This window comes from Pelophylax lessonae (genome assembly GCF_965119305.1).
Source record: "Pelophylax lessonae genome assembly, chromosome: 4".
Classification (NCBI taxonomy): Eukaryota; Metazoa; Chordata; class Amphibia; order Anura; family Ranidae; genus Pelophylax; species Pelophylax lessonae.
In genome coordinates this window covers 88104311-88120002 of record NC_138771.1, presented here as the reverse complement: position 1 = coordinate 88120002, position 15692 = coordinate 88104311, and the positions used below count along the sequence as shown (strand labels likewise).

The window sequence follows — 15692 nt, the reverse complement described above, 5'->3', positions numbered from 1 at the left end:
ACTCCTGTAACCCCCACCCACTCTTTGAGACTTGGTTTTTGGCAAGCAATTAGGAGTGGTTAAGGAACAGAGGGGATGGCCATAAGAGGTTAAAGGAAGATGCAGATGAGTGTTGCAACTCCGGTAAGTGACAGTAATCTGAGCTTATGACATCAGGTTCCTTTAAGGATACACTGCAAGCCCTCCTGGTGTTGTGGGTGGATCTTAAGCCAGCCAGTCCCACAGTACTGCTAACTTCGGAGCTTATGATCCACCATTACCATACAAGCAGAAAGCTTTGCCTCTATGGGTACTCACAACATCTGTAGAGCAGAAATTATTAGTAGCCAAATAAATCATGTCACTAAAGGGAGCAGGGAGCCCAAAGACATTCTGCAGGGGGGGGGGGGGGGGAATGGTGCGCACCTGTGCAGGAGGTTGCACAGATCCAGTAGGATGCTTGGCCTGTACAGCAGAAAATAGGGCACAATTTAAACCAAGAATATGTGCCACCCACTGCTACTGGGAATATATGTTGCAGCCAGCTTTAAGCCCAAAGACATTCTGCAGTGTGTGAAAAATGGTGCGCACCTGTGCAGAATTACCAGGGAAAAGGAGGTTGCACAGATCCAGTAGGATGCTTGGCCTATACAGCAGAAAATAGGGCACAATTTAAACCAGGGATGTGTGCATATATGTTGCAGCCAGCTTTAACCCCAGAGCTCCCCAATAAAAGCTAGAGAGCCCCACTCAATATGGCTATTGAAACCCTACTCCATATAGCAGAATTGGAAAGAGATAGCCTGGCTGCTGTACACCTCACCCGACCCGATAGGTTAGCAAGTAAAACCAACCGATCCCATATAGACCGATTTTCCCCCAGGCTTCTCCCTCGCAATGGGCACATGCCTTCAGGATTTTTCATGGGCAGGGGACCTTTAAAGTGTGAACCATGGGCCTGAACCTGTAATGCACTCTGTGGTTTCTACTCAGGCTGAACTATTGGTACCAAGGAGTTGCCGTCAAACACAGGGTCCAGCGCATAGGGCACATTACAGGCTAAAATATATAAACAGTACAGCGCTATCAAAACAGATGAACCAAAAATAATAATACATATACAAAATAAATTGTTATATATAAAACAAAAAGTTAAGGGGTAAGTGAAAAAAGTGCAGGTGAAAAAAAGCCCAAATAAATCCACGTGAAAATAGTGACTTGAAGAAAAAGGTCCCACACCACAGATATTTCAAATGTGCTCACCAGATGGTATGGACCCAAGTTACTATACAGTAAGTGGGTCATACAGGCTGAATGTGAAGATGTCCACAGCACCGAATCATGGGAACTTCTACAGCATCTCTGGATCACAGACTGAGACCAGGTGAAAAAATCCACAAACCGCTCCAGAAAGTTATGCCAAAAATCCCAATTCATATAGAAACCATCCAAACGGTTTTACACTATGTTGTCCCTTGGTTTATCCCTTTATATCCGTCCATGAATTGGGATTCCTTGGCATAACTTTCTGGAGTGGTTTGTGGATTTTTCAATACTTTCATATAAGTTTAAGTTTTCACTTACCCCTAACTTTTTGTTTTATATAGAACAATTTATTTTGTATATGTATTACTATTTTTGATTCATCTGTTTTGATAGCGCTGCACTGTTTATATATTTTATCTTGTCACAATCTATGTCAGTTGGAGTGCTAGCTGCTATTTCCACTTTCACAGTATTTATTTTTATTTGTTAGCGCAGTTTGACACACCTTTTTACACCTTTGGTGTCTTATTCCCAACAGGGTGTGAGAACAGGCCAGGGATCGGTAAATCTGGAAAGCTGCAAAATGATTCCTGGGGTCTCTGCAACAACTGGAGAAACTTGCTAGAAGACTAAAGGATCTTTACAAAAAGTAAAAAAGATTTGCTTCTCTCAAAGCTGAGAGAATATGGTTGTCTAAAGACACTAGAAAAAAGTTAGGTACCTGGTAACTTTTTTTCTAGGGAGTCTTCCAAGGCAGCACCTGAGAGATAGGCTCCTCCTACCTGAAACAGGAAACATTCGTCCACCATTACAAAAAAAGTCAGTCATACCTTCAGCCTCAGTAATATCAAAGTACTGAAGGACCCCTCAGTAAGCTCACTGAATCTTCAAAGCCCGTTTTATAATGTTGTATAGGGCAGGAACGGATGCTGCCCAGGAAGACATCTTAGAAAAACAGTTACCAGGTACCCAACTCTGTTTTCTCTAATCGTCTTCCAGGGCAGAACCTGAGAGGATGTCTCAAGCAATACTTACTAGGGAGCGGAAAAAGTCTGTAGCACCTTGCGACCAAAAATCTGGTCTTGGCTGGACAGCTGGTCGATACGGTAATGCCTTGCAAAGGTATTGAAACTCGATCAGGTTGCTGCCCTGCAGATCTGCTCCGGTGTTGCCCCGGCTCTTTCTGAACTTGATGATGCCCAAGCTCTGGTTGAGTGGGCTGTGACACTGCTCGGCGGGGTGAGGTTTAGTGCTTGGTAAGCTGTTTGAATAGCAAGCTTTATCCATCTGGCTATCGTACTTTTGGAAGCCAACTTCCCTTTATTCACTCCTGCATGAAGGATGAATAGCGTGGTTGTTTCGCCACACTTTAGTTCTTTCGAGGTAAGCTATCAGGATCTTTCTTACATCCAGCTTGTTATAAGTGACTCTTTTCCTACTATCCATACAATTTGGAAGGGAGGAAATAACCACCTCCTGAGTTCTGTGGAAGGTTGAAGAGACTTTTGGTAGAAAAGAAGGGTCAGGTGTGAGAATAATTTTATCTGACAAAATTAAACAGTAAGGTTCTATCATGGATAGAGCCTGAATTTCGCTGACTCTTCTTGCTAATACAAATGCCACCTGGAGTACTGTATTTGGTGTAAGGTATTTATCTGAACTATTCTCCAGTGGTTCAAAGGGTGCCAGGAGGAATCCCTTGAGTACCGTGGCAAGGTCCCATGTTGAGCTCTGCTGCATTTCATGGGTGTGGCTTTCCTTAATGAGAGAAGGAATCTTTTTATGAGTGTCTTCCGCCAGCCTAATATCTAGGTGGGAAGATAGGGCTGCCACTTGAACCTTCAAAGTGTTATAAGAAAAGCCCTTGTCCGCTCCTTCCTGCAAAAAAATCTGAGATTGCCGATATAGCCCCCTTGACGGGGTTTCCTTTGTTCTCGTATCAGAAGACAAACTTTTTTCTCACTTTCTCAAAATTGGCTCTAGTCACCGGTTTTCTGCTAGCTAAGATGGGGTCAATCACCCTGTTAGACAGATCTTTGTTCTGCAACCTTGTCCTTTCAGGCACCAGGCCGAATACTTCAAACCCTCGTGGCTCGGGTGGCTGATCCACCCTTGCGACAGGAAGTTCTGTATGCCTGGAAGTATTAGATGAGGCTGTATGCCAAGGTTCCTTAAGTGACTGAAGCAAGATCCTTTCTGGCTCACGTCTGTATGGGGTCTCAGAGATAGTAGCAGCTTTACTTCATCAATGCTCAGCTCCTGCAAGCAAGATATGCTTTTTTGAAGATTGGCATTTTGTTCACCTACTGATTCACAGAATAGCAGCTCGTCTGGCCCTGGCCCTATAATTAGCTGTCTTAGCTATTATAGGGCTTTGAAGCTTAGCTGTGAGCAGATCCTGGGTACTGACAAGATTCCAACCGGCAGAGCTATGTATGGAAAATGAGGAGGGGAAGCTGGCCTTAGCACCACAAATCTTAGGTATCTTAATTAGCTTTTTTCTATCAGTACATGTGGATGCGCTTCCTGCCGATCCACCGTGGCTAGGAACATTCTCAGGTACTTGGTCGGAGGGGGGGGGGGGGGGGGGCGAGAGGAAAACCCTATCAAGTAACCTACTGCTACCGGGCCAAGGAAAAACTGCGGTTTCCCGGATTTCCTCCCCTGGAGGCGAGGAGCTCCCCCCTTCTCCCTGCCCAGTTTTTCTTTGGGATGGAACTCCTCCTTGCCAGATTTGTTTTGTTGTGTCCAGCGCTTTTTTGGACCCGTCTTATCGAATCCTCTGGATTGGGGAAAGGGTGTTTTTCCCTTACTCTTTTTGGTTTGGGTAAATCCCTTGTTTTTGCCTGCGGTTCTAACCAATACCTTTTCTAGGTCAGGTCTGAACAGTAAATCGCCCCTGAAAGGGGTGCCGCAAAATCTGTTTTTGGAGGAGATGTCTCCCTCTCATGACTTCAGCCACAGGCTTCTCCTATCTGAATTAATTAGGCCAGTGGTTCTGGCTGATATCCTTAAGGACTCTGCTGATGCACCCACCAGGAAAGCTGCCACTCTGGTTTTTACCAGTTCCTCTCTTGGGGTGTCTCCCTCTAGCAGTTCTTGCAGCTGTGTCAGCCAGACCAATAGGGTCCTGGCCGTGCAGGTGGAGGCTATGCCTGGATTGAGATTTGCAGCTGCGGCTTCTTAGAAGCGCTTCTATCTTTTTATCCATAGGATCACTAAGAGTTCCGGAGTCGTCAAAAGTCAGGTTTGTTAGCGATTCTGGCGAGCGAGGTATCTACCTTGGGGCATTTGGCCCAGGGTTTAGTATCCTCCTCTGTGAACAGATACCTGCGTTTAATTGCAGCTGGGGTAAAGAGCTTCTTTTCCAGTTCTGTCCATTCTTTTTTAAACATGTTTTTTTTAGGGACTCATGTACCGGGAATGTTCTAGGTTTTTTTGGTCGTAAACCTTTGTACATCTTATCATGTAGAGAATGCTCTGCGATTTTTTGCTCTTTGATACCCAGTGTATCCGTAATGGCCCTCAGTAAATTATAGGTGTTACCCCCTGATGCTGTGTCCTCATTATCTGAGTCCGAGCAAAGGCCGCCTTTGTGATTTGATTCCGAGCTATCTGCCTCAGATCCCTGCTCCACCTGATCCACTTCATCCCTGCTGCATGAGGGGATGGGTGACATGCTGGTAGATGGCGTGCTGGCCTGGCTGGAGCTTGCAGGAGCCTCCAGTTTTTCTATGGCTGTACGAAGGGAAACAAATGTGCTTTTAATCTCCTTTTTTAAAGAATTAAGCATATCTTTCATGAACCCCTGTGACTCTTTGGCCACATTTTATTGATGTATTTCTGGCATAGGGGCTTTCTCTATTCTGGAAGGAACTTTTGACCGCAAGAGGCGCATGCCTTGCTACTGGTCTTTGTCTAAGTAAGCACAAAGGACCCAGTGAGGCAGGCAATCGCCATACACAACAAAGAAAAATCAGTTTGTTGGTGAATAAATACAGAGGGAACTCCAGAGTGCTCTGGCTTACCTTGGAGCTGTCCTGGCCAGCAGGATCTGTAGGGCAGGGTGGTGAGGCATCTGACATGGTCAGTCTCGGAAAAGGAACCACAACATAGGGGCCTTTAACTGCTTCCTGCCCAGCTCCAGCCCCACCCCCAGCTGCCCCAATACAGGTTGGTGGACATACCTGTATTAACCCATCCTGGTATCCTATTGGTCAGCCTTTCTGTTAATTTTCATTTGCAAATCCCCCCCCCCCCGTACAACCGTGTCCACTGGAGAGATTGTTGTGGCTGGCCTGGAAAAACTCAGGGCCATAACCAGGTATGGCCTTTGGGGGGGGGGGGGGGATACCACTGGCAACCTGACAGCTGGGGGGATAGTTGCATACCTCTCAGCAGGGTGAAACCTCAGGTGGGGGCCTGCTCACACCAGTGCCGAGCTGAATGGGAGACTGGTCAGGGAGCCTCCTGCAAATAGCACAGAGACTGCAAAAAATAAACTGTTGCAGCTCCCATGGGTCCGGAGGAAACACAATTAAACTGAGGCTGAAAGTAGGACTGACTTTTTTTTATAATAGTGGACTAATGTGTTTCAGGTGGGAGATGCCTATCTCTCAGGTGCTGCCCTGGAAGATGATTAGAGAGAAAAAAAGAGGCTTGCTAGGAGTGGAAATACTTTTCCAGTATTTAATCTCCTGAGTATTTAATCTCCTTTTTCAGGTTTTATAATCTCCAGAAGTTGGCAGCATAACCCTAAGTTTATGAACACCATCCTGTGTCCTGTAGTGTATGATTAAGACATTAAAGCCATATCAAACCAACAACCAAAAATATAACAGTATATACCAACATACCAATCATTAGCTCTTTACCCCCCTCTGTTTTCACCTGGTGATCTGGTCAGTAACACACCTCCTCTATTACAGTGCTCCCACTCTGGATGAAGGGGCAAAGGGGGCACATTTGGACATGAACATTTGTCAGTCTGGGGGGGGGGGGGGGACGACTAGTGTTAGATGTACTTGCAGATTTAGATACACTAACAAATTGCAGCTAAACTCTAGTTTACACACTTTATAGGCAATTAAAGCATTTTTTTTTTCTTTTGGGATAAAGGTTTCACGTAAATGAAAGCTGATCATTGTACGCACCCCTAACCCCTGTCAGTGGTGAATGGTTTGACTCACCCCTGTAACTGATGCAATCTGCTAGACAGTGTGCACTTTTGAAAAATAACAGGCTTACTGGCTGGATTACCAGATGAAGATAAACAAAAGAAAGCATAAAAAACCTAATGCAGCCATCACATGTAGGAATTGGTACGCTGCAATATAATAAAATGTTTGCTTTTGGGTTTAATACTGCTTTAAATGTTGCTCTTTCTTTTAGATACCCTTAACTTTTAATGACCTACATATGACTTCAAAATACACGGAGGGCTGCACCAAAAGCAGTGCATGTACTACTTTTGGAAACTCACATCGCATGATACTTCTGTACCATGCAATCCAGTGTGGACAAACACACAGTGTTTTTTCGATCTGCGTTTGGGTTGTCATTAACTTAAAATTGATACCCGCTATAGATCACAACTGCAGTTTGTTTTGAACACAGTGTGGGAAATGCGCATGGAGCATGGGTTTCCCGCACCACCTTCTGGTGTGAACTAACCCGGAGTACAGAGAACCAAAAAACTAAAACCTACTATTGCAAATATTTTGTTTCTAAAGCTAAGACTCTCTAATATTTCACACAAAAATACCAACAAACAAAAACAAAGTGATGAAGCAACCTCACCTGCCGAGGGTGTTGCCCTTATTACTTCTACACCACTTGGTATATCCAGTGGCTGGCTATAAACAAGCCTGGAACTCAGAATCAGTTTGCTGGCAGTCTGAAGATTAGCAATTGATGCGGAGCGTGTCATGGGGCTGGCGCCAGGAGATGTCTCTGGAGATGACTCTGCATTGATTTGCCCAGGAATGGTAAGCAGATTTTCAGATAGGGTTGTTACGACAGGCGTGGCTGTGAATTAAAGAGTAAAAGAAATATATAAATTGAAGAATTGTGCATTAAGAAATGCAAAAAGACCTTTAACTGAAAATCCAGGAATCCCTCCATGCAGCAGATATCTATATACTGTAGATGATCAGAAATTGAAGCTTACATTTTCAGGTATGCACAAGACTACTGCAGTATTTCTACCAATGTTCCCTGTATCCTTTTAAAAGTCTGTAAGTGGGCTGGGCCTGGCCATAGAGGATAATGGAGCATGAGCAGAGCTTTATCCGGAAAGACACTGCTGTTATCAAAAGCGGTACTTACATAAGAAATGTAATATGGAACATCTGCTTTAATTTTACGACTGATGCATCGTTCATTCAAAATAACTTTTTTCTCCTCTATGGTTACGGTCTTCTCCAGAAGGTTTAGGACTTTACTGGTACCGAGGGAAGGACGATCACATAAGAAAATCGCAATGTTTATTACAAAATCTACAGGAAAAAAAATTATTATATATATATATATCATGTATAAAATCATGCTTTCATATTAACGTGGGACAATACACGAAACATATATTAAAATCAACATGTCTTTGCTATGTGCTCCAAGAGGTTAACACATTTCACATAAACGCTTTCTCAGGACCTTTGTATCTTGGCAGCAAAGAAATATAATCTTTTAAAAAAAAACATTACATTACAATTGTGAATACATTGGCATATGTCAGAGATCTAGGTATTATTTTGTGTCTCATATCAACTCATGCTGTCCCAGGACAGTTGCACAAGGATGGTGGGAAGAAGATCATGCAAACAACAATGTATATTGTATAAGGCAGTAAAACAGTATACAAGGTGTAATGGGCAAAACCCTGTATTTTAAAGAGATAAAGAAGGATGAGCACTCAAAACCCAATACTAAAAATCAGTATACGGGATGGTATATCCCAGGGTATGTCACACTTACATAGTAATAGATGGCCTATAGATAAAGGGCCAACAATATAGGGCTGGTAATTTAATATTCATACACAAGAAGAGCAAACCTACAATGGCAAAAATATCTATATTAAGCATCAAATACACCTGGCTATAGGCAATTAAGTATAGAACCCTATAGACAAAAAAGCATAGTTTACCAATCCATTGCCACAGTGTCTTCTATGATCACTAAGGAGGAACCAGTCAGACCCAGTATCCCATGCCACAGACATAAACCAATCCTTAGGTATGACCAATCACAGATGAAAAGCCATCTGCAATAATGAAATGTTAAAAGATATATAATATCCATAATCAGATCTAAGATGACATAAAGAAACAGCTATATATGCCACATACCGACTGCCCTTTACTCCTGGTCCACGATTACAATCCATCCACCAACAATGACAACAAACAACTACAGCCTTCTTAGTTATATAACCGGATATTAGCACCAAAACCTGTGACATAATAAACCTGCGTGGGCACCGCCTTGATACCGATCTAACTAAAGACATGTATATCACCCTAGCCTCCGCCCCCCAACGGCAAGTATGCCCCAGTACAACTCCATCCGCTATGGCAGAGGACACTGGCAATGGATTGTCCAATAGAGGTTGACATAGGAACCTTTCCTATGTTTGGTGGGTTATTATTTTGCCATAATTTAAGGGCCCCATTGATGCCTGCTATATTGGCACTGCGGTGAACGGTTTGGCACCCATAAGAAGCCAGCGCTGATTTTGTAGATTGTGCTGGGGTATTGGTGTGACTTGCTGGTTTATTACTGTTGTTGTTGTATTGTTCTTGCGTTCCCGAGTACCGACTCTGTTGCGCATGCGCGAGTTACGCCGTGCTGCACATGGGCGGGAGTTTTTTATTCTGCGCAGGCGCAAGGTGGTGGCATCCAACCTAATTCAACCTCTATTAGATGATCAGTTGCCGGCGTCTTCTGCCATAGCGGAGGGAGCTGTACTGGGACGTACTTGCTGTTGGGGGCAGAGGCTAGTGTTATATACATGTGTTTAGTTGGATTGGTATCCAGACGGCGCCCGCGCAGGTTTATTATGTCACAGGTTTTGGAGCCAATATCTGGCTATAGAACTGAGAAGGTTGTAGTTGTTTATTGTCATTGTTGATGGATGGATTGTGATTGTGTACCAGGAGTAAAGGGCAGTTGGTATGTGGCACATATAGCCGTTTCTTTAGGTCATCTTAGATCTGATTATGGATATTATATACCCTTTAACATTTCCTTATCGCAGATGGCTTTTCATCTGTGATTGGTCATACCTAAGGATTGGTTTATGTCTGTGGCATGGGATACTGGGTCTGACTGGTTCCTTTTTAGTGATCATAGAAGACACTGTGGCAATGGATTGGTAAACTATGCTTTTTTGTCTATAGTGTTCTATCATCAATTGCCTATAGCCAGGTGTATTTGATGCTTAATTAGATATCTTTACCATTGTAGGTTCGCTCTTCTTGTGTATGGATACTAAATTACCAGCCCTATATTGTTGGCCCTTTATGGTCTATAGGCCATATATTAGTATCTAAGTATGACATATGCTGGGATATACCATCATGTATACTGATTTTTAGTATTTGCTATTGAGTGCTCTTCCTTTTTTATCTCTTTAAAATATAGGGTTTTGCTCATTGCACCTTATATACTGTCTTACTGCCTTATACAATATACATTGTTGTTCACATGATCTTCTTTCCACCATCCTTGTGCAACTGTCCTGAGAAAGCATGTGAGTTGATATAGGAGACACAACATAATACCTAGATCTTTGACATATGCCAATGTATTCACAAATGTAATGTAATGTTTTTTTCTTGAAAATAATATATATTTCTTTGCTGCAAAGATACAAGGGTCCTAAAGGAAGCAAGTATGCGAAAGGTGTCGTCCTCCTGGCGCACAGAGCAAAGACATGTAGATTTTCATATAGGTTACGTGTATTATCCCACATTAGTATGAAAGCATGGTTTTATACATGTTTTATATATATTTTTTTGTAGATTTTGTAATCAACATTGCGATTTTATCATAATATGTATCGTCCATCCCTCGTTACCAGTAAAGTACTAAACCTTCTAGTTTGTAAATTTATGTATGACACGGATGAGGTACCCTATATATAGCCCAACCTTTCTCTTTTTAATTCTTCTCCATACCAGTACACGCTCTCTGGCAGAGTGTTGGAAAAAACAGTACCTTTGTCTGTGTCTCCTTTTGATATTTCAAAGCCAGCCTGTCCCTCTTTTTAAAAATCTTCATCATGTTCTATAATCTCACATGGGATCCACCCTAACATCTCCATACTTCCCCAAATTACTGAATCCATGGAAAATTTCTGGACGTTATGACCCCTTAGAAAGTTTAAGCAAACCCATCAGAAACTTGTATTATTGGAATAGTGTATGCAATATAAGTGATATTCTTACACAGACTGCTTTAATCTTAGGAAATGATAGATAAAAAAATTGACGTTTAGAGGATGTGTGTGGATCATCTGTTGGTTTCTGAATAATGGAATCCAATAGTCTTGTGTTAGAGCTTTTTGGCGGTAACAATTGCAAATGCACTTTTCTGATTATATCATGGAAAATGTACTACGGAATTAAATTGTACTTCTTTGCGCAATGTCCAGAATAATGAGTTTTTAAAAAGTCAGCCTAAAGATGATGTACAGCAATATCTGAATCTATGCATATTTGGATTTCATTTTTGCGCACTCTGCAGTGTTTCCCAGGTGACTGGCTGCATCACTCCAATGCTGAGCATGCACACTGTGGTATCTAACAGATGCCAGGAATGCAGATCACTCTATGCATGCTCAGACTTGCTTATGCTTAGGGGTAGAAAATAACAGCTTAAAAAAATCATTGTTTACTGAAACAGCATACATGTTTTCAAGCATTTTTATTCCAAATTGTTACTTATGAAGAGGGGAACGTCAGTACCAGTACAAAAATATTAACTGTATAAATGGTTTAACTTCTGAAGAACAAATAACGGAATTTTTGTAAAATCTTACCGTAAAATAACTTTCTCTGAGTCCTCCGACAGTCGCCGCCCCTCATATAGTCATCACCAATGGGTATTGACTTCCACTCCACAGGAGTAGCTAAGCATTAGACTAGTTAAAAACAAAAGCATTTAACATAGACACACCCATGGGGGCTGTCCCACTGGTCAATACCCCCCTGCAGTAAGTCATCCCAACTCAGTTTGGTAGCATAGCAGCAAGTGTACAAGAAAACCCCAAAAGAGGGACGGGGGCGGCGACTGTCGGAGGACTCAGAGAAAGGAATTTTACAAAAATTCAGTTTTCTCTTACGTCCTCCGACAGTCGCCGCCCCTCATATAGTCATCACCAATGGGATGTCCCAAAGCAGTGTAGACATGAGGGGTGGGAGACGCAACCGTATAAAAGGCAACGCAGTACCCACATCAGAGAAAGGAACCTTATACACACAGTAAGAGAACCGGCTGGGCAACAGAAAAGGCTCAACAGGAGCAACAACCCAGGAAAGCAAATAACCCAGGGGATAAATAACCCCAACAGCCAGGGACCCACAAAAAAACAGGGATCCCCTATGGCACTGCCGCACAGAGAACTTTGCGGCCAAAGGAGGCATCAGCTGATGCCAGAACATCAATCTTATAGAATTTGGAAAAGGTGTGCACCGACGACCAAGTCGCAGCCTTGCACACCTGGGCCACCTAAGCCTGATGCCGGTAGGCCCAGGACGTACTCATCGATCTAGTAGAGTGCGCCTTAACAGGGAAGGGTGGAACCCGTTCCTTCAAGGCATAGGCCTGGACAATCGTCTGTCTGATCCATTTGGCAATGGTCGCAGCAGACGCAGCCATGCCCTTCCGAGGTCCCTCAGGAAGGACAAAGAGGGAATTCGATTTCCGAAAGGATTCAGTGGACGACAGGTAAACCTTGATCGCCCGGACAACATCCAAGGAATGCAAGGCAACCTCCTTAGGATGCTTAGGCTTTGCACAGAGCGAAGGCAAAACAATGTCCTCATTAAGGTGGAAGTCAGACACCACCTTAAAGAAAAAATGACGAGTTAGGTCGCAAGACCACCTTATCTTTATGAACCACCAGGTAAGGAGAGCGGCAAGACAACGCCGCCAACTCAGACACCCTGCGAGCCAAAGTGATCGCCACTAAAAAGGCAACCTTCTTAGACAGCAGGGGCAACTATATCTCCCGGACGTTTTCAAAGGGAGAACGCTGTAACACGGACAGAACCAAGTTCAAGTCCCATGGAGGTAAAGGCTCCCTCTGGGAAGGGGCCAAATGTCGCACACCTTGAATGAAGGTGCGAATCAAGGAATGAGACGCCACAGGGTGTTGAAAAAGAACCGCCAGTGCAGATACCTGGCCCTTTATCGTGGCCAGCGCCAGGGGCTGGTCCACACCAGACTGGAGGAAAGCCAACACTCTCGTCACCGAGTATGAGCGAGGAGAAAACCCCCTGGACTCACACCAGGCAAAATAAGCTTTCCAGGTACGGTAATAAATTTTACCAGACGAGGCTTTTCTAGCCTTGATTAAGGTAGGAATGACCTCTGGGGAGAGACCCCTGTCTCTCAGGACCTGGCTTTCAACAGCCAGGCCGTTAAAGTCAGCGACTGTAAAGCAGGATGGAAGATCGGGCCCTGAGACAGCAGATCTTCTCGCAATGGCAGCCGCCAAGGAGGTGCGACTGCTAGGTGAATGATGTCCGCGTACCAGGACCGGTGTGGCCAGTCCGGTGCCACCAGCATCACCAAGTTCGGTTCCGAGGCACCTGCGAAGGAACCTGGATAACAACTGAATCGGAGGAAAGGCATACAGACGATACTGATGCCAAGGGGCCACCAGCGCATCCGAGGCATCCGCCAGAGGGTCGCGCGTTCTTGCCACGAACCTTTCCACCTTGTGGTTAAGCCGAGATGCGAACAGATCCACATCCGGGGATCCCCACTTCGCACACAGCATTTGGAAGACCTCCGGGTGTAGGGACCATTCCCCTGATCCAGGGTCTGGCGGCTCAGATAATCTGCCTGCCAATTCTCCACACCCGGAATGTGAACTGCGAAATCGCCGGGACATGAGCCTCGGCCCAAGACAGAATGTCGGTCACCTCCCGGGCCATCCGGGCACTCCTGGTGCCCCCTTGGTAGTTGATGTAAGCCACCGCGGTAGCATTGTCCGTCTGTACCCATACAGGACGGCCCCAAAGTCGATCCGACCACTGGAAGAGAGACACAGTTTGATCGCTCACAATTCCAAGATGTTGATTGGAAGGGAGAATTCCTCCTCCGACCAAGTGCCCTGGGCAGACAGGTTGCCCAGGACTCCACCCCAGCCCGACAGGCTGGCATCCGTGGTAATCACCGTCCACAGTAACGGATGGAAGGATTTTCCTTCCGACACAGCCGGGGACTGAAGCCACCACAGAAGAGCCATTCTGGTCCGGCAACTCAACGAGACACTCAGATACAAGGACTGAGGTAGTCTGTCCCACCAGGCCAGGATCTCCGCTTGGAGAGACCGCGTGTGAAACTTAGCAAACGGTATCACCTCGAATGCTGACACCATCAACCCCAGGCACCGCATGCAGGTCCTGAGCGACGAAGATTCTTTGTCCCTGAGAGACCTGATCTCGTTCTGAAGGGTCCGGAGCTTGTCCAGAACCATCCCCAAATAGGGAAGAAGGAGACAAAGTCGAAGGAGACAAAGTCGACTTCTGAACGTTGATGGTCCAACCGAACTCCTGGAGCTTCTGTACCGTAGTCGACAGATCGCGCAACAGGCCCTGACTGACACTCGATCATAACAGGAGAACATCCAGATATCTCAAGACCGCAATGCCCTGTGCCCTCAACAGGCCCAGAACAGGCGCCAGCACTTTTGTAAAGACCCTTGGAGCCGAAGCGAGACCGAAAGGTAACGCTACGAACTGATAGTGGTCCTCCGCTATGGCAAACCGGAGGTACCTCTGATGACCCTCGAAAATGGGGATGTGCAGGTATGGATCCTTCAGGTCGATAGAGGCCAGGAATTCCCCTGGACTCAGGGAGGCCACCACCAACGAGCGGAGGGATTCCATACGGAACTTTCGAACGCGCACAAAGCGGTTCAGAGCTTTCAAGTCCAGGATCGGACGCACCTTGCCCTCCTTTCTGGGCACAGTGAACAGATTCGAGTAAAAACCCCGAAACCTGTCCCGATGAGGCACCGGGACAATCACCCCCTGGGCGAGGAGGTCCTGCACCGCTTGATGCAGGTCCTGTAGGCGCCCTGGGGTCAAATGAAGATTTGAGGGAAAGAATCTGTCCGCCAGCCGTGAAAGAAATTCGATCTTGTATCCTGATCGAATGATTTCCTGAACCCACCTGTCCGGAATTCGGAGCAGCCAAGGTTGGAGGAAACCGTGCAAACGTCCCCCCCACCCCTGAAACGGGTGAGGGCGTCCCTTCAGGCAGAGGCGGATGGAGCCGCCGCACCGGCATGGCCCAGACTTGTGCTTGCCCGCCCAGGGCTTTTTCTGACCACCTTGGCCCTTGAAAGGCTTGCCCTTGTTTTGTGGCTTGAAGGCACAAAGGGACCCCTGATTGGGTCTAAAGGCGGGACCCCGCTTGCCGCGAAAAGGCTTGTTCTTTGGATTTTGGGGCAGCAGAGTGCTTTTGCCCCCAGTGACTGCTTTCACCAAAGTATCTAAAGCCTCGCCAAAAAGTCGAAACCCTGCATAGGGAAAGTCAGCCACCATTTTCCGTGACGTCTGGTCAGCCGACCAGCTCTTCAGCCAGATCAGTCGACGGTTAAGTACCGCGACACTAGACAGGCGTGCAGCTAAAGGGGCCTCATTCAAGGCCGCATCGCACAAATACATGACCCCTTGATGAATTTGGTCCACCATGTCCAGTGTAGCAGGTGGGGCAGAATCAGACACAAGAGTGCGTCTAAGCACCTTAGTCCAATCTGCCACCGCCTGAGCCACCATGACAGAAGCGAAAAATAGGTTTTAGCATGGAACCCGCCACCATGTAGGCATGGCGGGCAAGAGACTCCAACCTCCTGTCCGTAGGATCCCGGAAAACCGGGGTATCCTCAGTGGGAACCAAAGTAGCCTTGTTCAACACGGCCACAGTGTGATCCACCTGGGGGGCCACACACCAGCGCGAATCCGTAGAAGGTGCAAAGGGGTAGAGCAGTTGAAATCGTTTAGGCACCGTGAAAGGGCGTTTCAAACTGCGCCATTGTTCATTCACTGTGTGATAAAACTCAGCGGGGCAGGGAAAAACCTGCGCCGACTTGCGGGTCCTATGTGTACCAAAGGAGGACACAATGCCCGGAGGATTGGGCTCATCCTCCAAATGTAGTGTTTCTTTTACAGAAGAAATCAACACATCCATAGCTGTGCGTTCTTCAGGCG

At 45.7% G+C, this 15692-nt stretch overlaps 1 protein-coding gene across 7 annotated transcripts in view; it reads right to left on the bottom strand.

Annotated features, from left to right (window-relative positions):
* Positions 1-15692, bottom strand: part of DMXL2 (Dmx like 2) — a 429248-nt gene that overhangs the window by 204934 nt on the left and 208622 nt on the right. For all 7 annotated transcript variants that reach the window (XM_082252816.1, XM_082252819.1, XM_082252821.1 and 4 more), the window contains exon 17: positions 7045-7272. In XM_082252816.1, coding sequence (XP_082108942.1) covers positions 7045-7272 — 228 coding nt within the window. The remainder of the gene's footprint in view (positions 1-7044; positions 7273-15692) is intronic.